Consider the following 26,463-nt stretch of genomic DNA (forward strand, 5'->3'; position numbering starts at 1 on the left):
AGGGCCCACAGTCACATGGTGCAGTCCAAAGGTGGCTCCAACATATGTTCTGCCTCTCCCCAGCATCTCCATGGGCTTGCAAAGCCCCTGTGCTGGGTGACCTGCCCCACCTCTTCCCTGAGGAAGTGTAGGAACCTTGCTGTATGCGTTGGGTTTGGGTCAACGCAACTGAATGCAGCTGCTCCAAAGCACCTGGCATTGCAGGTCAGGTCCAGGAATAATTTCTGGTTTTGGTTCATGTCCTGAAGTTGTGGGAGAGGCTGCTGAGACCAGTTAACGTGCTGAACCTGTCCCTACCCCAACCATCACTGAGGTTCCTAGTACTGCATCCTCCCATCCTACAGAGGAAGGTGGAGGTGATATGGCCTGGAGAAGAGCAAGATCTTACCTGGTGTAGGACCCCAAGCCATTCGGTATCCTGTGGCCCCAGCAACTGAGTCCCAGGAGACCAGAGCGCTGTTGACGGATATCTCACTCACTTTCAACATCTGGACAGTGCTAGATGCCACTGCGAGAGAGCAAAGTCAACCAATTAGATCCCAGCAGCTTCTAAGTGGCCCCCTAAAGCTGTGATGACCCAAACTGCTTTCTGTAGAAGATGGCAGGCAGGGTGGTGACAAGTGATAGCAGCTCCGTGCTGCTTGCACGGCCTCACCTCCTCCCATGTCCTCTTGGGCTTGCTGCAGGGAACTCACCTGTCCTTGCTTTTCTGCTCACTACCGGCCCCTCAACATCCCCAAAGATGGGGTTGATGGTGATGGTGTACTCTGTGCCAGGCTGCAGCCCCTGGATCATGTAGTAGCTGTAAGCGTTGCTAAGGTTCACGTCCTGGATGCTGCCCTCTGCAAAGGGAAACGATGTCTGGGCTCTGCTTGGTCAGACCAAGGAGGGCGATCCCCCTTATCTGGGAGAACAAGGTGCTATCAAACAACCACTTGAGAACCACACAGTTGCACGACATTGAATGTCATTGCATCCTCCTGGCTTGCGGCAAGGCAAAGACAGCAGGGACAGGGCTCAGTGCAATGAGCTCGAATCTTGATGAAGAGCAAATGTATATGCAGGTAGAAATCATAGATTGGTTTGGGTTGAAAAGCCCTTAAAGATCATCCAGTTCCAACCCCTCTACTATGGGCATGGACATCTCCCACTGCAGCAGACTCCTCAAGGCCCCATCTAACCTGGCCATGAACACCTCCAGGGATGGGGCAACCACAACTTCCCTGGGCAACCTTGGCCAGGGCCTCACCACCCTCATTGGAAAGAATTTCTTCCTAATGTCTAATCTAAATCTTCCCCCTTCCAGTTTAAAGCCATTCTGCACATCCTATCACTCCAGTCCCTTGGAAAAAGTCCCTCCCTAGCTTTCCTGGAGACCCTTCAAGCACTGGAAGGTTACTCTAAGGTCTCCCCAGAGCCTTCTCTTCTCCAGGCTGAACATCCCAACTCTCTCAGCCTGTCCTCATAGTAGAGGTGCTCCAGCCCTTGGGTTATCTTTGTGGCCTCTACTGGACCCGTTCCAACAGTTCCATAGGCGCCTTCTCTTGGTGCTTCCAGAACTGGACACACAGCAAGTCGGGCAGACCTCAGTGATCACCAACAGATCAAAGCAGCTCAGGGCTTTGGAGACCAAAGAAAATAGATCAGGTAGCAACCCACAAAGGGCCACGTATGGGTCTGTGAGCAGTCCCCTAAGTGGGTCCATTCTCCATTCAGTCCTGGGTGACTCAGTGCTGGAGTCATCTTGCCTTCCATGCAGGACACTGAAGCCAACTGATGCCACAAAAGACATTTTCTTAGAATCATAGAATCACAGAATAACCAGGTTGGAAGAGACCCACCAGATCATCGAGTCCAACCATTCCTATCAAACACTAAACCATGTCCCTTAGCACCTCGTCCACCTGTGCCTTAAACCCCTCCGAGGAAGGTGAATCAACCCCCTCCCTGGGCAGCCTCTGCCAGGGAACAATCACCCTTTCTGTGAAGAATTTTTTCCTAATGTCCAGCCTGACCCTCCCCTGGTGGAGCTTGAGGCCATTCCCTCTCGTCCTGTCCCCTGTCCCTTGGGAGAAGAGCCCAGCTCCCTCCTCTCCACAACCTCCTTTCAGGGAGTTGGAGAGAGCAATGAGGTCTCCCCTCAGCCTCCTCTTCTCCAGGCTAAACACCCCCAGGGCCCTCAGGCTTGTTCTCCAGCCCCTTCCCCAGCTTCGTTGCTCTTCTCTGCACTCGCTCCAGAGCCTCAACATCCTTCTGGTGGGGAGGGGCCCAGAACTGACCCCAGGATTCGAGGAGTGGTCTCCCCAGGGCCGAGGATAACCTCCCTCCAGAGGGAGAATAACCTCTGTGGACCTGCTGGCCACGCCATGTCTGATCCAAGCCAAGATGCCCTTGGCCTTCTTGGCCACCTGGGCCCTGCTGGCTCATGTTCAGTGTCTGTCTTATATCTATCTTCTTGTTCTGGACTAGAAACTGCTCAGCTAAACCTCCTGGCCTCGCTCTAGAGGGAGGCATGGCAGGAGAAGAGTTAAAGCCTAACCCCTGGGGGTGGCACCCGCTTTCAGAGGGCAGAGAGGAGCAGCAGCAGGTTGGGGTTTGCAGAGAGGAAGCTGCCATTTAAACTTTGGTCACTGGAGGGTGCCATGTCCCCATCTTCTGCTCCAGCAGCACCCTGAGCCCCATCCCCCTCCCTCTTCCACTCTCAGGCCACGGACCTTCTCTCCACGTGAGCCGCTGGTTTTCGTTTATCTATTCCCTGTTTTACAGAATCATAGAATCGTTTCAGATCTTAGAAGTCGGAGAAGAAAAATCAAATCACTCCAGTGCCTGAGATGGCTGCACAGGATCCCAGAATCATAGAACAGTTTGGGTTGGAAGGGACCTTAAAGATCATCCAGTTCCAACCCCTCTGCCATGGGCAGGGACATTCCGCTAGATCAGGCTGCCCAAGGCCCATCCAACCTGGCCTTGAACACCTCCAGGGATGGGGCAGCCACAACTTCCCTGGGAAACCTGGGCCAGGCCCTCCCCACTCTCATGGTGAAGAAATTCTTCCTTATGCCTAGTCTAAACTCACCCCTCTCCAGTTTATACCCATTGCCCTTCGTACTATTGCTCCAGGCCCTTGGGAAAAGTCCCTCCCCAGATTTTTGTAGCCCCTTCAGGTACTAGAAGGTCACTGTAAGGTCTCCTTGGAGCCTTCTTTTCTCCAGGCTGAACAACCCCAACTCTCTCAGCCTGTCCTTGTATGGGAGGTTCTCCAGCCCTGGGATCAGCTTTGTGGCCTCCTCTGGACCTGTTCCAACAGCTCCATCTCCTTCTTATGTGGAGGATTCCTGAACTGGACACAGGACGGCAGATGAGGTCTTCCAAGAAAGGAATAGAGGGGCAGAATCCTCTCTCTTGCCCTTCTGGCCACACTTCTTTGCGTGCACCATGGGACACAGGTGGCCTTCCGGGCTGCGAGCCCACGTTGCCGGCTCATGTCAAGCTTCTCATCAACCAGCACCCCAAGTCCTTCTCAGGGCAGCTCTCAATCACATCATAGAATCATAGAATAACCAGGTTGGAAGAGACCCACTGGATCATTGAGTCCAACCATTCCTATCAAACACTAAACGATGCCCCTTAGCACCTCATCCACCCGTGCCTTAAACCCCTCCAGGGAAGGTGACTCAACCCCCTCCCTGGGCAGCCTCGGACAGGGACCAATCACCCTTTCTGTGAAGAATTTTTTCCTAATGTTCAGCCTAAACCTCCCCTGGAGGAGCTTGAGGCCATTCCCTCTTGTCCTGTCCCCTGTCCCTTGGGAGAAGAGCCCAGCACCCTCCTCTCCACAACCTCCTTTCAGGTAGTTATAGAGAGCAATGAGGTCTCCCTTCAGCCTCCTCTTCTCCAGGCTAAACAACCCCAGCTCTCTCAGCCGCTCCTCATAAGGCCTGTTCTCCAGCCCCCTCACCAGCTTCGTTGCTCTTCTCTGGACTCGCTCCAGAGCCTCAACATCCTTCTTGTGGGGAGGGGCCCAGAACTGACCCCAGGATTCGAGAAGCAGTCTCACCATTGCTGGTCTCCCCCAGCCTGGATTGAAACCGAGCATTGCCCTGACCCAGGTGTAGGACCTTGCACATGGCCTTGTTGAACCTCAAGAGGTTCGCCCAGGCCCACTTCTCCAGCCTGACCAGGTCCCTGAATGGAGAAAAGATGTCTGGATCCCAATGCAATTGCACCCATAAATGCTTAGCCCTGGGATGGGATGGAGCATGAGATGAGGACTCCACAAGGCCCAGCAGTGAGGGTGGGCTGCCCCTTGGGATTTTTGCCACTCTTGGATGTGTGGTGAACTGGTATCAGGTGAAAAAGCTGCTCAGAAAGAGCAAACTTGGAGCAGAGGTGATCATAGAATCATAGAATAGTTTGGGTTGGAAGGGACATTAAAGATCATCTAGTTCCAACCCCCCTGCCATGGGCAGTGACATCCCACTAGATCAGGGTGCCCAAGCACGATGTGCTTTTCCTGCTTCATCTGAAGTTGTCCCATACTGTCCCCTCAAGAAAGGATGTCCACACTCCAAAGATGAGGCAGGCTGAGCATGTGTGTGCTTAGCAGAGCTAGGGTATGGAACAAAGACTGGGCAAACAGCTGAATTTTGGGGTGTCCTGTGAGCTTTTCCAGAGAACCATTCATTATAAAACAATAAAACCAGTTTCCCATCTTCCCTATAAAGAATTTTCCCTTCTGATGACCTTCAGAGCTGTTCTCCAGCTAATGCCTCCCTTCTCTGGTGGGAGATGTCTCCTCATTTCCTAAACAGGGGAACTGAGCCAGAGGAGAGTGTGCTGTTTATTCAAAGCCAGTGATGGAACCCAGGTGTCCTGACATCCCATCTTCTCTTTAATCCACAGAAACATCCATCTCCCAAGCCCAAAATATGCCATAAACCCTAAATTTCTAACTTCTGCTCCCCCACACCAGCAATAAAAATATGTTTGGGTCCAGGGCAGGGGAGAAGTTCCAGCTGCAAATGCAGATCTGTCTTCAAACACCAAAGTTTGCCTGAGAATGAGGGATACTGGGAGATGAAGCCAAGTCTTACTGTAGAGAGAAACCCAACAACCACAGGCACTTCCAGTTTGTAACTTGGTACCTGTTGCCTCCCAAAGTGGGTAAACTCAGATGCTCAGGGTCTCTGGGTTGTACAGCTCTTCATGGGATACTTTACCAGCTTCTCACCAGCTATTAACCCTTTCCAGAGCTACTCAGCTCCAGTAAATCTGGCACTAAGAACATGTTAAGAAAGCTGAATACCAGTTAGCCTGCTTTATTTTTGCAGCCATGGCACAGGTTGCCATCAATAGCTGTGGTTCATCTCTCTCTTGCAAGCTTCTGATTCATCCTCTTATGCAGAAAACTCCACCATTCCCAGACCCACCCACCCCTGTTTTCTTCCAGCTTCTTGTTGCATGTCTGGACACAGAAGGTGTCAGTGCACCAAATGCCTTGGGGACCTCAGAGCTCCATCTCCCTGCCCACTGATGCACGCACCCTGTTCCTCAGTCTCTACCTGCTGATGTCCAGGTGAGTCTGTAACCTGTTGCTCCCCGGACTGGGCTCCACCTTGCCTGGAGCGTGTCAGTGGTCTCGTTCTGCAGCAAGATGATCTTCACAGGCAGGAGCTTCACTGGAAGGAGGACAGGGAACAAACTTTTCAGAGCACCTACTTGCCAGTGGAGGACTTTGCTGGCTGGCCTCCCTGCACCACTGTTCCTCCAGCCCATCTGTCAGAAGGAGAGAGAATTCCAAGTGTTCCTACCCTGCCTGACAGGCAGAAGGCATCTCATAAAAGCAGTGGTGAAAACAACCCCATCTGTGACCATTGCTTTCCAGAACCAATGCCTCTAACGTGCCAACGTCGCTTGTGTTGTGCAGCGTGGATGCAAAATGGGAGGGCAAGTGAGGCTCTGGCACATCTCCCACCCAAGTAGCTTGAAGATGTTTCTTAGAATCGTGAAATTATAGAATGGTTTGGGTGGGAGGGGACTTCAAAGCCCACCCAGTTCCAACCTCCCCCCGATACTCCTCCCATGGGCAGGGACACCTCAGGTTGCTCAAAGCCCCATTCAACCTGGCCTTGAACACGTCCAGGGATGGAGCAGCCACGACATCTCTGGGCAACCTGGGCCAGTGCCTCACCGCCCTCACAGGAAAACATTTCTTGCTAAGATCTTATCTAAATCTCCCCTCTTTCAGATTAAAACTCGTCCCATCCCTGCACTCCCTGATCAAGATCGCCTCCCCAGCTTTCCTGAAGCTCTTTTCAGTACTGCAAGCTGCTCTAAGATCTCTCTTAAGCCTTCTCTTCTCCAGGCTGAACAACCCCAACTCTCTCAGCCTCTCCTCATCTTCTTGGCCTCTTCTGGACTGGTTTGAAGGTTTCCGTGCCCATACATATGATGGGGTGAGAGCAGGACTCAAGGCTGGAGTTAAGAAGGACCTGTTGAACACCACCCCTTTGATGCACAGGTTTCTGCGGCACCCACCAACTCCAAGATGCTTATCAACAGCAAAGCATGTGTGAACGCAGACCCCAGGGCAAGAACTGACCAGATGTGGAGTCAAAACTCTTACATGTTCTCCCCACAGCAGCTACAGGCTGGCTCGACCCCTCAGGGTACATTGCATAGATGCTGATGCTGTATTCTCTGTCCTCTTGTAAGTTATCCAGCACGTGGGAAGAGATGTCACCACGTAGAACCTGTTCGTACATCATTCCCGGTCTGTTGACTGCAAAGTCAAGAAGAATGATGGTGAAGCCTTCCCACTGCCTGAGGTCTGCATCCCATGGCCATGTCTTCACAACATGGTGAAAAGCATCCTGAGGAGCTCATCCAAGTGCATGGTTGACATCTACCAACCCATGTGATGTTGCTGAGGGTTACATCTCTAGCTAAGGCTTGACATATCTATACCATCCTCACCCCTTCTGATGATACAGAAGTGAGCAAGACCCATACTGAGTGTTTGAACTCACCCCACAACCACACTGAAGCAGGCACTTGAGTATGAAAAACATCCAGGGCAGGTCTGGATGTGACAATGCAAACGGGTACAAAGCATCCACAGCATCATCCCCATCTTGTCCTTCAAAAGCAAGTCCTGCAAAGGACTTTCCTCCTCCACCCTGGAGGAAGCAAACTTCTGGAAGAGGTTAAACAGGCCTCCTTCCAGAGCAATGCTAGGAGCTCTGTGGTTCATTGTTCCTTGGATAAAGAGTCACTTTTGTTCTCATTGGGTGACTGTACCTTTGAAAGCAAACTCCAAGAAAAAAGAATAAAATCTGAACTGACCTCTGGGGATGTAGATCTTGTAGCCCTTCGGCTTGCCCAGCGGAGATGTCCAAGCCACCTTCAAGCTAAAAAGTCCTTCTTCTATCACGCGGAAATTCGTGACTGGAGGCAGAGGTGCTTTGGGATACAAAAATATTGCAGGAATTGAGGTGACAATGCTGTAATAAAATGCCACGGCAAAGACCCTTGGAACATCTTTTGCTTTCAAGGATAGACACAAAGGTGAGTGGCACCAGTTCTCCCTGTTCTCCCAGCCGAATCCTCAAAAGCACACCCCCCACCCCGGAAAAGTAAGCTGAAACCCCCCAAAGCAGAATATTTGTGGGCTTCCTCTTTGAATGGCATTGGGACTGTGAAGTATTTACCCACAAGGCGCTTCCTCCTGAGCAGAGAAAACTCTGCAGTGGTTTCACGCAGGCTGAGCAAAGACACATGAATCAAACGTTACTCGCGTCCATGGATGCAACTCCTACAAAGAGGAGCCTGTTTTGATCCAGCCAGCCGTGGAAGACAGATTTATAGCTTCTGCCTCTGGCTTCATGTTTGGGGATAATAAGAGAAGAGATCAAATGACTTTATTTCCACCCACAAATACATTCCGTCTATTCCTGGCACGTACATATGAGTCAACCTCATTGAGGCGCTTTATTTATTCATCCTGCTAGAGATCTTCCCTCAAGAAGAGAAACAATTTGAGACATCGCAGGAAGTGGGGAAAGGACCAAAAGGCAAGGAAGAAAAGAATTATTCTGTTCAAAACCCCTGGGGCAGAGCAGAGTGGGTGCTTCACCCAAAACAGGGAGGGGCGCAGAATTAGCACATCCCTTAAACTCTTAAAACCTGTAATGTAGTGCAGAGACTTCTGAGGCAACTTCATCACATTTGACCCAGTCTCTTGCACTCTAGGGTTTGGCCAAGAGTGAGCTTGCTCCTTTGTTTCCAAGAACCTTGTCAAGACAGCCAGCCACCTGATGGTAAAGGAGCTCAGCATGGCAGACTGCAATCTAGAGGAAGTCTAGATCATTGCATGGGACCAGAGATCACTACCTTGGTGCTTGTCTTGAGTGAAATGAGCACATGTGCAGTGCTACCCCAACCTTCTGGACCATCCACTTGTGAAATGAGGTGTTTAGAACGTACATCTTTCCATTTTCCTGTGCCCACAAAGACAAGGAACACCTAAGGATGATTGCAGAAGAGACACTCACTTGTTTTCCCCTCCACAGTTGCTGACTCCCCAAGGGCATCTGCATAGATGGCCCTCACCATGAAGATATACTTGGTGTTGGGTTTCAGATCAGTGAGCAGTGTGGTACTTTTGTCACCATCCACCACAATCTGTGACACAGGGAGACAAAGGACATCATTACATTTCTATGACAGCAGAAGACCACCACATTCATAGAATCACCAGGTTGGAAAAGACCCATTGGATCATCGAGTCCAACCATTCCTATCAATCACTAAACCATCTCCCTCAGCACCTCGTCCACCTGGTCCCTTAAACCCCTCCAGGGAAGGTGACTCCACCACCTCCCTGGGCAGCCTGTTTCAGACCCCAATGACCCTTTCTGTGAAAAAAAAATTCCTAATATTCAGCCTGAACCTCCCCTGGTGGAGCTTGAGGCCATTCCCTCTCGTCCTGCCCCCTGTCACTTGTGAGAAGAGCCCAGCTCCCTCCTTTCCACAACCTCCTCTCAGGGAGTTGTAGAGAGCAATGAGGTCTCCCCTCAGCCTCCTCTTCTCCAGGCTTAACAGCCCCAGGTCCCTCAGACTTGTTCTCCAGCTCCTTCACCAGCTTCGTTGCTCTTTTCTGGACTCGCTCCAGAGCCTCAACATCCTTCTTGTGGGGAGGGGCCCAGAACTGAACACAGGATTCGAGGAGCGGTCTCCCCAGGGCCGAGGCCAGAGGGAGAAGAACCTCCCTGGACCTGCTGGTCATGCCATTTCTGATCCAAGCCAAGATGCCATTGGCCTTCTTGGCCACCTGGGCCACTGCTGGCTCATGTTCAGTTGCTGTCAACCAACATCCCCAGGTCCTTCTCCTCCAGGCAGCTCTCAAGCCAGACTTCTCCTAGCCTGTAGCACTGCATAGGGTTGTTGTGGAGCACGAGGCTTCACATCTGATGCAAGGTGACTTCCATGAGCAGAAGCCTCTTAAAATGCACTAACTCTGAGCACTGCGATCCTCAAATGATCTTTGGGTTCACACTGAACACAGCACTAACACAGGACAGTGCCGAGGGTGGGTTTCATGAGTTCAGCCAGCAAAAACTCCATGAAACAAGACCATGCATAAGGATGGTTCTAAATCACCTTAAGAACAATGAGGAAAAGCAACCATCGTTGGTAAAGAAAGTTTCTTTTAAGCTCATAGAGGGAAATTTCAACGTAACCTCAGGGCAAGAGAGGTGGAGAGAACTTCTGCGTTTTCACTAAGTTCTTATGAGATTCTGAAACAGCCAAGAATGATCATTCTTGCTAAATACAATCTTAATAATTAATAAAATTAATAATCTTAACCTTAATAATTCATGCTTTCATAGCTTTGTTCTATTATTGGAAATCAGAGCTTTTAGGCACACATCTTCTATCCCCCAATTTTGCTCTAATACTTTGTGCAGTGACCAAACTGAACCTTAGTGAGCTGGCACACATGGCAGCATCACTCACACAAGGACACAGCAAATCCAAACCCTAAATATGCAGAGATCTTACCAAGATAGAATCATAGAACGGATTGGGTTGGAAGGGACGTCAAACCCCATCCAATTCCAACCCCACTGCAAGGGGCAGGGACACCTCCCACTAGATCAGGTTGCTCAAAACTTCATCCAGCATGGTCTTGAACACCTCCATGGATAGAGCAACCACGACTTTTCTGGGCAGCTTGTGCCAGTGTCTCATCACCCTCACAGGAAAACATTTCTTCCTAAAATCTAATCTAAATCTCCCCTCTTTCAGCTTAAAACCATACCCCCTTATCCAATCCCTGATCAAGAGCCCCTCCTCAGCTTTCCTGTAGGCAAGATGAACAATCTTGGAAGCAAGAGGAGCAGGGGATGCTGTTACAGAAGCTTCATGGGCTTATTTGGGTGGCAGTATCAAGGGTGTGAGGAGGGAAAGAGTGCTTCTCTTTGACCTGTTCTTATCATCCCAACAGAGTTTGTGCCAATTCACACCACATCCTTCTTCCACTCTACCTTCCCCTCTGCCACCCCTAGAAATTCCATCTCACCACGAAAACAATGCCAAAACTAGCACAGGCAACAAACACACCTACAAATCTGATGGTCTATCTATAGACCTTCCCTTCAGGCTTCAGGAGTTGGTCAGGGCAATCTCCAATTTCAGCACAGGATGAGGAATGATGTGATTGAGAGACTTGGGGTGCTGGGGGATGAGAAGCTCGACATGAGCTGGCAATGTGCGCTCACAGCCTAGAAGGCCAATCGTGTCCTGGGCTTCATCCAGTGAACTGTGGTGAGCAGGGCAAGGGAGGAGATTCTGCCCCTCTATTCCTCTTTGTGAGACCTCATCTGGAGGACTGTGGCCATTTTGGAATCCTCAACATAAGAAGGAGATGAAGCTGTTGGAACAGGTCCAGAGGAGGGCTACAAAGATGATCCAAAGGCTGGAGCACCTCACATATGAGGACAGGCTGAGAGAGTTGGGATTGTTCAGTCTGGAGAAGAGAAGGCTCTAAGGAGACATTATAGCGACCTTCCAGTACCTGAAGAGTCTACAAGAAAGCTGGGGAGGAACTGTTCACAGAGTCTTGTAGTCATAGGACAAGGGGCAATGGGTAAAAACTGGAGAGGGGAGGTTTAGACTAGACATTAAGAAGAATTTCTTCACCATGAGAGTGGTGAGGCCCTGGAACAGGTTGCCCAGAGAAGTTGTGGCTGCCCCATCCCTGGAGGTGTTCAAGGCCAGGTTGGATGGGCCTTGGGCAGCCTGATCTAGTGAGAGGTGTCCCTGCCCATGGCAGGGGGCTTGGAACTGGATGATCTTCAAGGTCCCTTCCAACCCAAACTATTCTATGATTCTATAATTTATGGACTGGGCTGTGATGGGCGTGGCTGAGGGAGATGGTGCCATCTCCTAACCAGCTTGTGCCATCAGCAGCCCCAGTAGAGGACTAACCCCTAACACTGGGGCTTGCAACTGGTGCTCTGCAAAATGGAAATTCGACATTCTACCTGCTGTTGGTTTGAAACCGGGTGCCCTGGGGGCAGCAGGGGATGCAGATGGACACGATACCCCATCACCCTCCCTGTAGCCGGCATCCACGTGAGTCGCAGCGAGCTGTGACTGTGCTCACTGACATGCAAGTCCCGGGGGCCGATGATCTCCTCAGCTGCAAAAAGAGAATGGAAAGGCCTTTAGTTTGGACCATGATGATTCCAGCACAAGCTGTTCACTGATGGAGTCAACACATTGAATGCAGAGAAAGCCTTGGGTGCAGATGATGCTTGGGCTGAGAGTGGGCAGCTGGAATCTGTTTCCAGGCCAGAGCCACGCAAGCAGGTTTTCTTTTGGCAAATTACTTGCAGCACAAGAAGGGAAAACAAAACTCATTCTGGCTACATTCTCCCTGTGAACACCTGCCTAATGCATGGGGCATCAGCTCCTCCCTGCCACCAGAGAAGAGGCTGCCAGAAAGCTTGGACTCTCTGTGAAACAACACAGGAAGCCCTGAAGTGCTGCAGAACCACAGAGAAAGCAAACCCCCCACCCTTTAAGGACTCGGGTGAAGTTCTCCCAAGCTTTTAACTCATCTTCTCATGAGTGTGTGCACCAAGAGAGGGTCAGGAATTCATGACCATCACCTCTGGGTTCACTACAACATCAGTATCTCTTTGGGAAGAGATCTAGATCTCTTTGGATATCTCTTTGGCTTTTCTTTGCATCTTCTGCAAGAAATGCAGTTCTTCATGAGACCCTGAGCTGGGCTGCCAGAGTTCACCTTGAGAGGCCCACAATGAAAGCCTCCAAGGGGCAGAAATGCTGCCCCCGCAACTGGTGCTCCTTGTTTGAACCAGCAGCAAGACTTTCAGGATTAGTTTCGGAGATGCAAACACAAGCAAAATACAAAGGACCACTATCCCCAGGCAATAGATGCTCTATAAGCTGACTGCTCCTCTAGGGTCATCCAACCCTTAAAACTCCCTTGTGATGAACAAAGCAGATATTGGAAGTTCATCTTTGTGGTGTGGTTGGCACATCCAGGCACTGGGAAGGGACAGGTTTGCGCAGGTGGAAAGCAGAATAAAGAGAAAACCTTGACGCACCTCGCACAGTCTGCTTGATGGGCCGTGGTGGCTCCGAGGCAGTGAAACAGAGTCTTCGAGAGAGTTTGGGGGCCACATTGTGGAGCAGGTGGAAATCTTCAACATAGAGCACGTGCTCTTCAGTGGGCTCTGAAGCTATTTTGTTCAGTTCATTCTTGTCAGCATCCTTAATCCCTAGATGAAGAAAAGAAGAGGAAAGAAGAACATCAAACACCATCCACGGAGCAGGCCAGGCATTGGCAAGGGTTGTCAAGAGCAAGTGGGAGCAATCTGCTGGCTTTTGAGTTTTACACCAGCTTCAGAGCCCTGCTGCAAAGGATGAGGCAAGGAATGGAGTCTGAAACTGGATGGGCAGTGATAAACCAGATGGAGCTTCTTCCATTAGTGAAAAGAGGTCAAGGTTTTCTCTGGAGGCACCTTAGAGATTAGGGTATTCAGTTTCTAATGGGCTGAGAGGTGGAACGCTTTCTTGGGGTGGAAAGCGAAAGGGAGCACGGCAGGGTCAAGTCTCATCCTTCCCAATGGATGTAGACACACGTCTGCTCTTCTGATGGATGAGCAGACAACAGGACTTTGGGAGACTATGTGAAAATTGCAGGATTTTAGACAATTATAGAATGGTTCAGGTTGGAAGGGACCTTTAAAGGTCATCCAGTCCAACCACCTTCTTGCTGCAGGCAGGGATATCCTCAAATATATCAGGTTGCTCAGAGCCCCATCCACCCTGACCTTTTTTAGGAAGTATTTTTAGGAACGTGGTTCCTACCACCTTCATGGTCAACCTGTTCCAGTGTTTTGCCACATGAATTGTAGAAAAATTCTTCCTAGTATCTATTCTAAATCATGTTTTTCTGTGGTTGAATTTGAAAAAAAGGGCTGAAAGGCACCACAAGTAATGAACCCTGCCCTAGTTTTCACTTCACGTTGGTCCAAACCAACCTGGTTGCTCTTTAGAATGAAACACCACCACTATTCCCTTCTCCATCCCTCAAATGTTTGGTGAAAGGAAGGATTTGACTTGTAATAAATAGCTGTATTTAGCTCTTGGTGGTGGGGGTGGGACTGAAGCTTTTCCTTGTTCAATTATTCTGATGGACATTTTTAACGTATCTTAAGTTGCTCTCTGAACCCCATTAAAAGAAACCTTCAAAAGTGAAACCATTTCATTTTGGAAAATGTCACATCAAAACATTTTCACTTTTATGGAACTAGTTATTGAACTCCTCCTGAATTCACAAGCAGTTTTGACAGATGCAAACACGCAGATTTCCACTGAATAAATCAGCTATTGACAATAACAACAAATACCCGAGCACAGCACAGATGTGATTTTTCTACTGACAGTAGTTGCTAGTGGCTGAGCCTGGGGATAGGCGCAGTTTTTAGAGGACGGGGATGTTGTGCATCAAGAATCTTCCCCAGTTTGTGAACTGGGTGTTTGTGCACACGTGGTATTGGGTGGCAATGTTCCATGTACTTTAGTGCGTCCATACGTACCTACGGCAAACACCGTCACTCCCCCATCCTGTAGAACCTTGGCTGCACCTTCAACTGAGTCGCTGGATTTCCCATCCGTGATCAAAACAACTACCTATAAGAATTGGTGTAAGAGGGAGAGGATGAAAGAGCATAACATGAGGTCACAGAGACAGTTGTAGGATTTCCATGCTGAGAAGACAGGCTTTGGATGAAGTCATAGAATCATAGAATAGTTTGGGTTGGAAGGGACCTTAAAGATCATCTAGTTCCAACCCCCTTGCCATGGGCAGGGACATCCCACAATATCAGATTATCCAAGTCCTCATCCAACCTGGCCATAAAAACCTCCGGGCATGGGGCACCCACCTGTTCCAGTATCCCACTACTCTCATGGTGAAGAAATTCTTCCTAATGTCTAATCTAAATCTGCCCCTCTCCAGTTTATACCCATTCCCCCTTGTCCTATCACCACAAGCTTTTATGAATAGTCCCTCTCCAGCTTTCTTGTAGGCTCCTTTCAGGTACTGGAAGGTTGCTATAAGATCTCCTCATGGCCTCGTCTTCTCCAGGCTGAACAAACCCAACTCTCTTGGCCTGTCCTTGTATGGGAGGTGCTCCAGCCCTCAGATCATCCTTGCAGTCCTCCTCTGGACCCATTCCAACAGCTCCTTCTTATGTTGAGGATTCCAGAACTGGCCACAGTCCTCCAGATGAGGTCTCACAAGAAAGGAACAGGGGGGCAGAATCACTTCCCTTGACTTGCTGGCCACACTTCTTTTGATGTGGCCCAAGACATGGTTGGCCTTCTAGGCTGGCCTCTTCCTCTCTAAAGTCCCTCTCTCTAAAGCAATGGGCACTTGAAAATAAACTCTTTGATAACACACCTCTAGGGTAATTCACATGAAATTTTTCCTGTGCTGGTGACTCCAGACCTGAACACAGGACTCCAGGTGAGGTCTCACAAGAGCAGATTGGAGGGGCAGAATCCCCCTCCCTTGTCCTGCTGGCCACAGTCCTTTGGATGCAGGTCAAGATATGGTTCAGTTTCTGGGCTGCAAGTACATGTTACCAGCTCATGTTGAGCTGCTCATCCATGATGAGCATGCCAAGAGGCATTTAAGACTAGAACTCTGGGTCCCTCTGCAATCCATGGGGAAATATGAACACTTTTTTTAGAAGGGAGTCAGTCCTTCTAAAATCTGGAGCTGCCTGTCTTTTTCTATCACCAAGAAAGTGACCTGAAGCTGAATGAGGTCCTAAAGCAGGTACTTCAACTTCAAGACAAAAATCAGATGGATAAATAAAAAAACAACTGGCTCATTCGTGCCTTCTATTAAAGCAGTTAAAGGTCTGATCCCAACCAAGGATGACATCAGGGAAGTCATCACGGGTCGCTTACCTTTGCTGCATCCTCTCGCAGCACGTCCAGGCGAGACATGACATGAGCCGCAAACATCAGAGCGGACCCCGTTTTTAAGCTGCCGCCTTTGAGGGAGAGATTCTGAACTGCCACCAGCATTTCTTTGATGGTCACATAATCTGTGAGCTCAATACTCATCCTGGGAGTGAGAAATGGGGGAATACGTGTGAATAAGGAGCATGAAAATATTGTTGCTACAGCAAGGGTACATTGCAGTAACGACCAGCAATAACATTGACGTTTCTTCACCATGAGAGTCGTTTCTTCACCATGAGAGTGGTGAGACACTGGAACAGGTTTCCCAGGGAAGTTGTGGCTGCCCCATCCCTAGAGGTGTTCAAGGCCAGGTTGGATGGGTCCTTGGGCAGCCACATCTAGTGAGATGTCCCTGCCCACAGCAGGGGGGTTGGAGCTGGATGATCTTTAAGGTCCCTTCCAACCCCAACCATTCTATGATTCAGCTGGTCACACTATGCTTGTATGTAGGCAAGGAATCCACTTGGTGGTCAAGTGAGTCCAGGGTATGAGTCCCAGAACCCTGTAACCATAAAATTCTCTCTGAAATTGGGTAGAGGGGAAATAAATGCCAGCCTCTTTGCACTGAAAAGGTTTCCCATGGCTGAGCACTTCTAAATGCTGGTGACACTGGTGGCAGTGAACTCTTGCTCTGTTCTCGTGAGGGTTCAGCAGAGCAGCAAGAGGTCATTAACTATGAAGACATGGTTGCCCATCTAAAGCTACAGGACTATAGAAACGTGGGTGCTGGTGGTAGAAGATGGACTGACCTACCTTGGTTTCTCCCTGTAGAGCGCCACCGCCAGCCGAATGCCTCCTTTGCCCATCACCACATTCTCAAAGGAATGGGCCATGCTGCCAATGAAGTCCTTGACCAGATGAGAGCTCTCTCTCCTTGTGCCCTGTGACTGCCCCACAACGAATAAAATGTCGGCCACCTCCGCCGTCCTGCATGCTGAGGGAGAAGAAGGTCAGGAAGGCTCGTCCCACACCATGAAAAGAGCCAGCCAGGAGATAAACCCCTCCGAGTCCTGTGGACCCCCAAGATATTACAGCTAAGGAAGAGAGATTATGCTTGGGCTCAATCATAGAATCACGGTTGGAAGAGACCCACCGGATCATCGAGTCCAACCATTCCTATCAAACACCAAACCATGTCCCTCAGGGCCTCATCCACCCATCCTTAAACACCTCCAGGGAAGGTGACTCAACCCCCTCCCTGGGCAATGAAGCAACCTCATCTAGTTAAACACATCCCTGCTTCTGCAGGTGGGTTGGACTAGATGATCTGTAAAGGTCCCTTCCAACCCAAAGCGTTCATGATTCTGTGGATAAAGTGGACAATCGTGGGCTTCCCACGTGAACAAGCTCTTTAATTTCTACCTAATTCTCCATTTGTGGTTCCCACCCAGGGAAGTTTCTCATCTTAAGTATAAACATTCACATGCGGTTCCACCAAGGCACGCAGGTCTGTAGGACACGCTGAAAGCAAGAGGACACTGATGGGTTTCATATGCCCAGACTCAGATACTGACACCTGATCTAATTAAAACTGAAATTTGGGAGTGTGGCAGCTCTACTACCCCACCAACCACCCTGAGCATCTTGCCATCACAGTCTCCAGAGACATCATGAGACACACAGGCAAACACGGAGTCACCTGGTCACATGCACTTTGCCAGACACAAACCAACTAAATCCTAGAATGGTTTGGGTTGGAAGGGACATTAAAGATCATCCTGTTCCCCCAGCCATAGACAGGGACGCCTTCTACTGCATCAGGTTGCTCAAAGCCTCATTCAGCCTGGCCTTGAACACCTCCAGGGATGGAGCAGCCACGACTTCTTCTTCACAGGAAAATATTTCTCCCTAAGATCTCATCTTCATCTCCTCACTTTCAGCTTAAAACCAGCATGCCTCATCTTATCCCTACATTCCCTGATCAAGAGCCCCTCCCAGCTTTTCTGGAGCCCCTTCCACTACTGGAAGCTGCTCTAAGGTCTCCCCAGAGCCTTCTCTTCTCCAGGCTGAAGAACCCCAACCCTCTCAGCCTGTCCTCTTAGGGGAAGTGATCCAGCCTTCAAATCTTCCAGTCTTGTGTGGAGAGAGCTTGGCATGCTCCATGCATTCAGCTCTGCAATGCTCTCCTCTTACCAAGCTGCCAGCAGCCCCAAGCATGAAAAGAATTTGAGTGTTTTTCCTGTACAAGCCAGCGACGTCTGATGGCAGCTGGCAGGGCTGAGACAGGTGTAGAGGGAAATTTGTTTAATGAACATCAAGGCAAATTTCCCTTTATAGTGTTCATTCTCAATTTAATTTAGTTTTCTTTAGGCATCCAATAAAATATATTTCATAGGCAGAAATCTGATGACTTGTAGGGATGCTTAAATTAATGAAAGTTCTAGAAGGGATGTTAAAAACTCATATCTTCGCTTGTGCTTCTCTCCCTTGCAGGTAGATGCCGAGTTATTAGGGGAGGACTGCAAAAAAGTAGGCTGCTAGAGGAGGGCTTTTTGTATCTGGTTCACCAGGACTGGGCTCAAACTCTTCACACTTCTATTTTGTGTCATTGCTGCTTTGAACTTTACCCAGACACTGCCTTGCCTTTCAGCTGTAGGTCAGGAATCATAGAATCACCAGGTTGGAAGAGACCCACCGGATCATCAAGTCCAACCATTCCTATCAAACACTAAACCATGTCCCTCAGCACCTCATCCACTTGTCCCTCAAACCCCTCCAGGGAAGGGGACTCCACTCCCTCCCTGGGCAGCCTCTGCCAGTGCCCAATGACCCTTTCTGGGAAAAGCTTTTCCTAATGTTCAGGCTAAACCTCCCCTGGAGGAGCTTGAGACCATTCCATCTCGTCCTGTCCCCTGTCCCTTGGGAGAAGAGCCCAGCTCCCTCCTCTCCACAACCTCCTTTCAGGGAGTTGTAGAGAGCAATGAGGTCTCCCCTCAGCCTCCTCTTCTCCAGGCTAAACACCCCCAGGTCCCTCAGACTTGTTCTCCAGCCCCTTCTCCCAGCGTTGTTGCTCTTCTCTGGACTCGCTCCAGAGCCTCAATATACTTCTTGTGGGGAGGGGCCCAGAACTGAACACAGGATTCAAGTTTCTCACGGTTCTGCTGCATATTGAAAGCCTGTTTTAGTTCAGCCTCTTCAATTTACCTGACTTTTACCCCATTTCTATAAGCAGGTTTCCCAAAAAGCTTGGTAGGATGCACGTTTGTGCCCTCCTTCATTGCTGTGTCCCTGATCAATCCCCTTTGGCCACACAATAGGACAGGATTATTGCCAGCTGCAGATGGATTTTGTCTTTGTCACTCAAAGCTTTTGGTTTCTTCATTTTTCTTTGTACCTCCTGACACTGAGCTCTTCGCGACTTAACAGTTCTGTTTACTGCAGAAAAATAATGACTGACTCTTTCTGGTTTCACTCGTACTCAGCTGGGAATATAAAATACTTATTTCCCTTGACAAAAAGGGGAGACAATTATTTAAATTTTCCTAGAGCTCTCCATTGACATTTCCCTTCCCTTCTCAAATCTTCCATGAGTGCTTTTCAGCTGAGATGCCAGGGGTGTCTTGGAGACAGCTCATCTGCTAAGAGCAGTTCACCTTAAGTTCTTCTCCCAGCTTCTGTTTTGGATCTAACCCCTTTTTCCCTGACTTTGACCTTGATGTCCCTGTTCTCCCAGAAGGACTTGGAGGGAAGGCGGTGCCAGTCCTTGGCTCCAACCTCAAAATTGGTGGAAATGGTTCAACAGCTTCCCAGGGTAGCCACAAGCTGTGGCTACCAACAAGAAAATCCCAAGAAAGGTTCAACAAGTTGAAGAAGACCACCCACCAGCCCTCCTAAAATCACCCACCTCTTGGAGCTATTCAAGACAGCGCAGATAGATTTTCCTGGATAACTTAGAATCATGGAATCACCAAGCTGGAAAAGACCCACTGGATCATTGAGTCCAACCGTTCCATGACTTGCATGCTTGGCCCCGATATGGAAAAGATGCTCAAAATGCCATCGGTATCAGAGGGACCTTTGCTACCTACCTCTCAACATCCCAAATTCTCAGAAAGCCTCCTGCACCTGTGCTTGGCTCCTAGGATTTTTGCTCACCAGGCACAATGCTCCTGCCCTTATTTGCATCCAGGGATAATGAAGGGAAAGACCAAAAGGAGGAGCTCCATGGGATTAAAAAGGGCAGGATGGTGCCCAGTTTTCATAGAATTGTTCAAGTTGGAAAAGACCTCTAAGATTATCCAAATCCAACCATCAACACAATACCAACATACCCACTAAATCATGCCCCGAAGAGCCACATCTACACACTACTTGAACCCTTCCAGGGATGGAGACTCCACCACTGCCCCGGACAGCTTCTTCCAATGCTTCACCACTCTTTTGGTACAGAAATATATCCTAATATCCAATTTAAACTACCCCTGGCACAACTTGTGGCAATTTCCTCTTGCCCTATCCCTTGTTACTTGGGAGAAGAGACCAGCACCCGCCTCACTACAACCTGCTTTGAGACAGTTGTAGAAAACAAGAAGGTCTCCCCTCAGCCTCCTCTTCTACAGACTAAACAATCCCAATTCTCCCAGCCGCTCCTCATAAGACTTGTTCTCCAGATCCTTCACCATCTTCGTTCCCCTTCTCTGGATGCACTCCAGCAGCTCAATATCTTTCTTTCACTGAGGAGCCTCAAAGCAAACACAACATTCAAGGTGTGGCCTCACCAGCGCTGAATATTTGGGATACAATTCCTTCCCTTTTTCTATAAAGGGGCAACCAGAGCCCATTCTGGGAGATGCTGAGCCAGGAGCTCAGCACCTTTCCCAGGGGGCTCAGCTTGGCAATGATACCCGTGAGTGTTTCCAGCTTGGATCAGGTACCTGAAGCTGTCATCGGAAACATGCGATATTAAGCATATTTGGATTGGTACCTTCTGGAGAAAATACTAACCCAGACAGCTCTATTAATCACAGGGGGATATGATTTTATTTGAAATTTTCCATGCACCTCCCAAATTACCATGTCTCATCAATCATAGGTTTGCCAGAGACATCTGTAAACATTGATTTATTGCACTGTTCCCAGCCTTGAATTAAATAGCATTATAGTCAAGTATATTGGCTTAATTGATGGACAGGAACTTAATCAAGTTAATTTTGTAGCTGATGTCAAAGCTTCCATTAACTCCTTGTTGAATTTCCTGGATTCAGCTCAAATGAATTTACACTTCCAAAGCCTGGGGGCTTGTTGCTGCAGAACAATTTGAAGAGGGAGGACCCACTGGCTCATACCCAGTACCACAACAGGCTTGGCTGCTCTAGAGCAGCTTTGTAGGATGCTCACAGGGAGCCTCCCCCTCCTGCAAGACCCTGAGGATACAGAGACATGCTATAACTCCACAAAGCTCCTCTCTGGGGTCCCTTTGTCTCCAGAGGGACGGGTGGACAAGGTGCTGAGGGGCATGGTTTAGTATTTGATAGGAAGGGTTGTACTCGATGATCCAATGGGTCTTTTCCAACCTGGTCATTCTGTGATTCTTCCCAAAAGCTCTTTGTGGGTTTACATAGGCAATGGGGAGCCAGGGATGAGTTGAGTTCTTGTGCCATCTCATCTCTCTAAATAGTAGCAGAATGCTTCCTTGGTGTCTTTTCTCTGTGTGGTGGCTTGTACCAGCTCTTGGAGATCATGAGGAATCAGGAGGGGAAATGATTTCCCTTTCTTGCCTTCCTCTGGAGCAGCTGAGGTGGAACATCATCTCTGGTGCTGCAAGTCAGGTCCTGCCTGCCTTTTGGGGCCAACTAAGATGCTCTGTTAGCCAGACGATCCAGACTTAAAAGGGCCTCATGCACCAGCACTACAGCTCCACCATGAAAACATCTGTGTATATCAATGATATTAACAGAAACAGTTGCTTCCAGAAGGTCTTTTTATCCCTGATGTGTCTCAGCATCACCCCCAGCTGCTGCATTCATGGTAGCCCACTTGTCACATACCTTCATGAATGGCCACCGCTCTGTACTGTGCCACAGCCAACACCAGGGCTAGGATCTGGGCATGCATTTTCATTTTCCTTGGGAAGAAACTCCTTCTTGGTTCCCAGAGTCTGTATGCAGCCTAGAGAGTCATTCATCTGCAGGAGAAAGAGGCTTTAATGCATTCCATCCAAATATGATGCTCCCACCCACCTGCAGCGGCAAGGGAAGACTTTCTCCAACTACAAAACCTCATCTTGGCTTAGGCAATCAGCATAAAGTCCATAAATCCCCTAATTCCTCTGTCTCTCTGCTGATAGAGGCTACAGCAGAGAGGTCAGCTGTGCTCCTCCAGCTTCCTTCCTTAACAGCCCCCTTCTTGAGGCAACAACCTTACTCAATTAAGCTTAAATGTGAATATTAGTGGTGTGGTGGAAGAGGGAAACACCTGCTGCTCCAATTACAGAGAGGAAAGATCACTAGGACATCACTGCAGACAGCAATCCCTTGCAGCCAAGTCTTTGTTAGCCTGTTTTGATGTTAACTTTCCTGTTCCTAAATCCAGGATTAACCACCTTGCATTTGCTGCCCTTGAAGATCCAGCCTAGCATCATGGAGCAGCAAATGGGGTGTTGAAAGCTCTGGTTCCTTCATGGCTCTTAAAATTCATGTACAGCGCTGCCATTTGTTGCAGTTTTTTCAGCCACATGAGTAAACAAGATTCTAGAAAAACAAGTCATGGAGCAGAAGCGCAGAGTTGAGACCAGAGAAAACCAGGTTTTACTCCCACGTCTCTGGCAAGATCACCCCATTCTCCCTCAGATCCCAGCCCCTTCTTGCATTGCCAACCTGGCAGCATCCCCTTCTCCCTTCTCATTTATTCTTCCTAATGTCTAATCTAAATCTGCCCTTGTCCAGTTTATACCCATTCCCCCTTGTCCTATCACCACAAGCTTTTATAAATAGCCCCTCTCCAGCTTTCTTGTAGGCTCCTTTCAGGTTCTGGAAGGTCGCTATAAGATCTCCTTGGAGCCTTCTCTTCTCCAGGCTGAACAACATCTTATGTTGAGGATTTCAGAACTGGACACAGTAAATAAAAAACAGCCTAAGAAAAAAGAATGAGCCTGTGTTTCTGCAGTTACTTCTGGCAGCTACGCCAATGCATACTTCTTGCAGATAAAAATTTAACACGTGATTCTCTTTCCCCACCCCCAGCTCTGATATTAATGCTTCTGCATGGAACAAATACAGTGAAAAATGCACATTAATGCAGCAACAGGAAAGCAGTCATAGGAATAAATCCTAGAAGACACTGCTGAGGCAAAGAAAAAGAACAGAACGCCCCGGGCCTTCAGTGAGTAAGTGTTAACATCTGCCAATGCAAAGACCCTATGGATGTACAAAGGCTTGAGTTGAGAACAGTCACATCTTGAATTCGCATTGCAAAGGTGAGGAAAAGGTTTTAAAAGAGTTTCAGAATCTGGGTGCCGCAGACTAAAGACACTTCCTGGCAGACAAGAATTCCTATATGCACACGTGGAACTTCTGTAACTGAATCCTAGAATGGGTTGAGTTGGAAGGGACCTTAAAGATCACCCAGTTCCAACCCCCTGCCAGCAGCCAGGGACACCTCCCACTGGATCAGGTTGCTCAAAGCCTCATCCAACCTGGTCTTGAACACCTCCAGGGAGGGGTCATCCACATCTTCCCTGTGCCAACCTGTACCACCCTCACAGGAAAGCATTTCTTCCTAAACTCTCATCTAAATCTCTCCTCTTTGAGCTTAAAACCATTCTCTCTCATCCTATCCGTGCAATCACCGACAAAGAGTCCCTCCCCAGCTTTCCTGGAGAACCTTTTGGTACTGGAAGGCCACTCTAAGGTCTCCCCCAAGCCTTCTCTTCTCCAGGCTGAACAAGCCCAACTCTTTCAGCCTGTCCTTGTGCAAGAAGTGCTCCAGCCCTCAGATCATCTTTGTAGCCCTCCTCTGGACTCACACTAACAGATCCACGACCTTCTTGTGCTATATGTATTCAATATGCTCAAAAATTGACCATTTCTAATTTTTATTACATATTTTTTAAATTTTAGTTAGATTTGTGCTCTGCCATCCAGCAGAGAGCTGGAAACGCTCACCCAGGGTCAGCATCCAGGTGCCGGTGTGGTTCCTTGTTGGACACATATCGATTACAGATGATCCCAAGTTTAAGGGTGCTATTCTCTGACCTTGAAAGGAAAATGAGTCATTTTCTCTCTTGTTTTTCCTTTCCTGAGCCCTTCCAAAATTTCATTATATTTAAGGGTTTAGTTAGATATGAAACACCAGTCCTAGGTGAGAAAACACAGCGTGGGCCGTTTATATCAGGTTGAAAAGCTGCTCTGCAACTTCAATCACTCGCTCCAAATCCTCCCTCAATTTACAGGCCACCAGCAGGCCAAGTTGACATCTGGGTTTGTTCCTTCCATAAGTTCCATCAGGATATGACATTTCAGAGAACAAAGCTGATGGAAGACTCCCTTTTGCTCTCCCACTGTTGTCCTACACAGGGCAGCTCAGCTCACCTAAAGCCACCAGCTCACTTAGATGCCACCACGATGCTCATTGTATATACTACATGCTAGAAAACTTAAATCCAGCAAGTCTTAGCTGATCTTTGCAGATCCTGGCTGCCACCAGTCTGTCAAAGACCTCTGAAACCGTTACAGAGAGCTTTAGAGAAACCTGGTAGGGGCAGGGAAATGACCCCATAAACTTCAGGGGTTTGGTTTGCAAGGAATCCCAGCAATTCCCTTCATCTTTTACTGCCCCCTGGTAAATCATTTATAGGGGCAACTTCTCTGGGTTTTACAGTTCCTTGAACAAATTGCCTTCAGATCCCATAAAGTTGATGGACCAGGTTCTCCCTTTACCTCACCTGGATCAGATGACAGAGCTGTGGGAAGGCTGGCAAGATGCAAGAGGGTAAGAGAAGAAAAGAAGCAGAGTCTGGGCTGCTCCCCTCCAGTATGTTTGCAATAAACTCTTCTTCCTTTCATTTTTCCAACCAGTTTGGGGATAAATAAATAATCCCTGTCAGCAAGGTCTGTCTAAAAGGGATGAGACCCAGTGGATTTGAAGTCTCATCTGGCTGGGGTCTGCCTGTGGCTCCAGCTGGATCTCACACATCTCCCACGTGAGGATCGCCCATGCCAGATGCTGCTAACTCCATCCATCAAATATTTATCCCTGTTGCATGTAGGCACAAAAACTACATTACAGAGCTGCATCTGGGCATTCCCAGGGGATCCGTGCAGATGTGCGTCCCAACACCCACCACTGTGCACGCGTCACGTGAGCAGACAGACCCTCTGCCTCACGAGCTGGCAAAAATCTTCATGGTTTCAGTCAAATCTGACCTCAAATGTTTTCATAAATGTCTCCTGAAAACAGCCAGCTGGACAGAGGAAGAACATCCCATTTGCAGCTCCCTCTGAAAGACTGCAGGCTGAGCACAACTTTATATTAGCCAGCAGAGAATCCACAAGGACACCACCTTACTAGCCAGGGCTTCAGCTGCATCTCATCTTACTAGACATCAGTCCTCAGCACAGGAAGGACACGCATCTGCTGGAGCAAGTCCAGAGGAGGCCACAAAGATGATCAGAGGGCTGGAGCACCTCCTGTACAAGGCCAGGCTGAGAGAATTGTGGCTGTTCAGCCTGGAGAAGGCTCCAAGGAGACCTTAGAGCAGCTCCCAGTACTGAAAGGAGCTACAGAAAAGCTGGGAGATGCTCTTGATCAGGGAGTGAAGGAACAGAACAAGGGGTAATGGTTTTAAGCTCTAAGAGGGGAGATTGAGATGAGATCTTAGGAAGAAATATTTCCCATGAGGGTGGAGAGGCCCTGGCCCAGGTTCCCTGGAGAAGTCGTGGCTTCCCCATCCCTGGAGGTGTCCAAGGCCAGGCTGCAAGAGGCTTTGAGCAGCCTGATCCAGTGGGAGGTGTCCCGGCCCATGCAGGGTAGTTGGATCCTTCCAGCCCAAACCATTCTATGATTCTGTGATTTGGATGGGGAAAAACAAAGCACAGACCGCACAGAATAAAGCAAATGACAGATTTAAATGATTGAATTTTGGTGGCAAGATGAAAAATAATACCATGGGTCAGAGGCTTAAGACACCAGCAAAAAGGCAATGGATGGACCTAAGAGGTCACAGAGGCAGAGAGCAGAGGTCACAACCACTCCTGAAAAAGGTCCTCCTGAAAAAGGTACCAACACCTCATCACCAATGTAAGAAATAGGAGGCAGGATGAAGATGACAGAATCATAAAGGTTGGAAATTACCTCTAATATCACCCAGTCCATCAGTCAGCTCAACACCACCGTGCCTCCTAAACCATGTCCCAAAGCGCCACATTTACGTGGTTTTTGAACAGCTCCAGGGATGGTGACTCCACCACTGCCCTGGACAGCCTCTTCCAATGCTTCACCACTCTTTCAGTGAAGAATTTTTTCTCATATCCAACCTAAACCTCCCCTGGTGCAACTTGAGGCCATTTCCTCTTGTCCTATAACTTGCTGCTTAGGAGAAGAGACCAGTGCCCACCTCACTACAACCTCCTTTCAAGTAGTTATAGAGAGCAATGAGGCGTCCCCTCAGCTTCCTCTTCTCCAGATTAAACAATCTCAGTTCCCTCAGCTACTCCCCATAACCCTTGTGCTCCAGATCCTTCCTCAGCTCTGTTGTCCTTCTCTGGACGTGCTCCAACCTCTCAATGTCCTTTTTCTCTGCCAGGAAAATGCAGGTTCTCTCCTTCAACTTTGAAATGTTCTCATGGAAAAGCTTAGTTGGGGCATTTTGACAAGCCCTCTCCTGTGATGAAGCACCATTCGCTGCAGGGGACCTAAAAACATTTTCAAACTTCAAGGAAAATGTTAGATATG

General features: G+C 48.8%; 1 protein-coding gene across 1 annotated transcript in view; it reads right to left on the bottom strand.

The window, feature by feature from the left end:
• Nucleotides 1-26,463, bottom strand: part of LOC138716877 (collagen alpha-1(VII) chain-like) — a 137,407-nt gene that overhangs the window by 100,106 nt on the left and 10,838 nt on the right. The window contains exons 2-13 of the mRNA XM_069850049.1: nt 21,561-21,697; nt 16,327-16,507; nt 15,517-15,676; nt 14,136-14,229; nt 12,639-12,812; nt 11,547-11,704; nt 8,553-8,682; nt 7,345-7,461; nt 6,626-6,781; nt 5,562-5,678; nt 696-842; nt 389-508 (exon numbers count right to left, since the gene is read on the bottom strand). Coding sequence (XP_069706150.1) covers nt 389-508; nt 696-842; nt 5,562-5,678; nt 6,626-6,781; nt 7,345-7,461; nt 8,553-8,682; nt 11,547-11,704; nt 12,639-12,812; nt 14,136-14,229; nt 15,517-15,676; nt 16,327-16,507; nt 21,561-21,633 — 1,627 coding nt within the window. The 5' untranslated portion in view covers nt 21,634-21,697. The remainder of the gene's footprint in view (nt 1-388; nt 509-695; nt 843-5,561; nt 5,679-6,625; nt 6,782-7,344; nt 7,462-8,552; nt 8,683-11,546; nt 11,705-12,638; nt 12,813-14,135; nt 14,230-15,516; nt 15,677-16,326; nt 16,508-21,560; nt 21,698-26,463) is intronic.

The sequence above is a fragment of the Phaenicophaeus curvirostris genome, chromosome 1 (genome assembly GCF_032191515.1).
Source record: "Phaenicophaeus curvirostris isolate KB17595 chromosome 1, BPBGC_Pcur_1.0, whole genome shotgun sequence".
In the NCBI taxonomy this organism is placed as follows: Eukaryota; Metazoa; Chordata; class Aves; order Cuculiformes; family Cuculidae; genus Phaenicophaeus; species Phaenicophaeus curvirostris.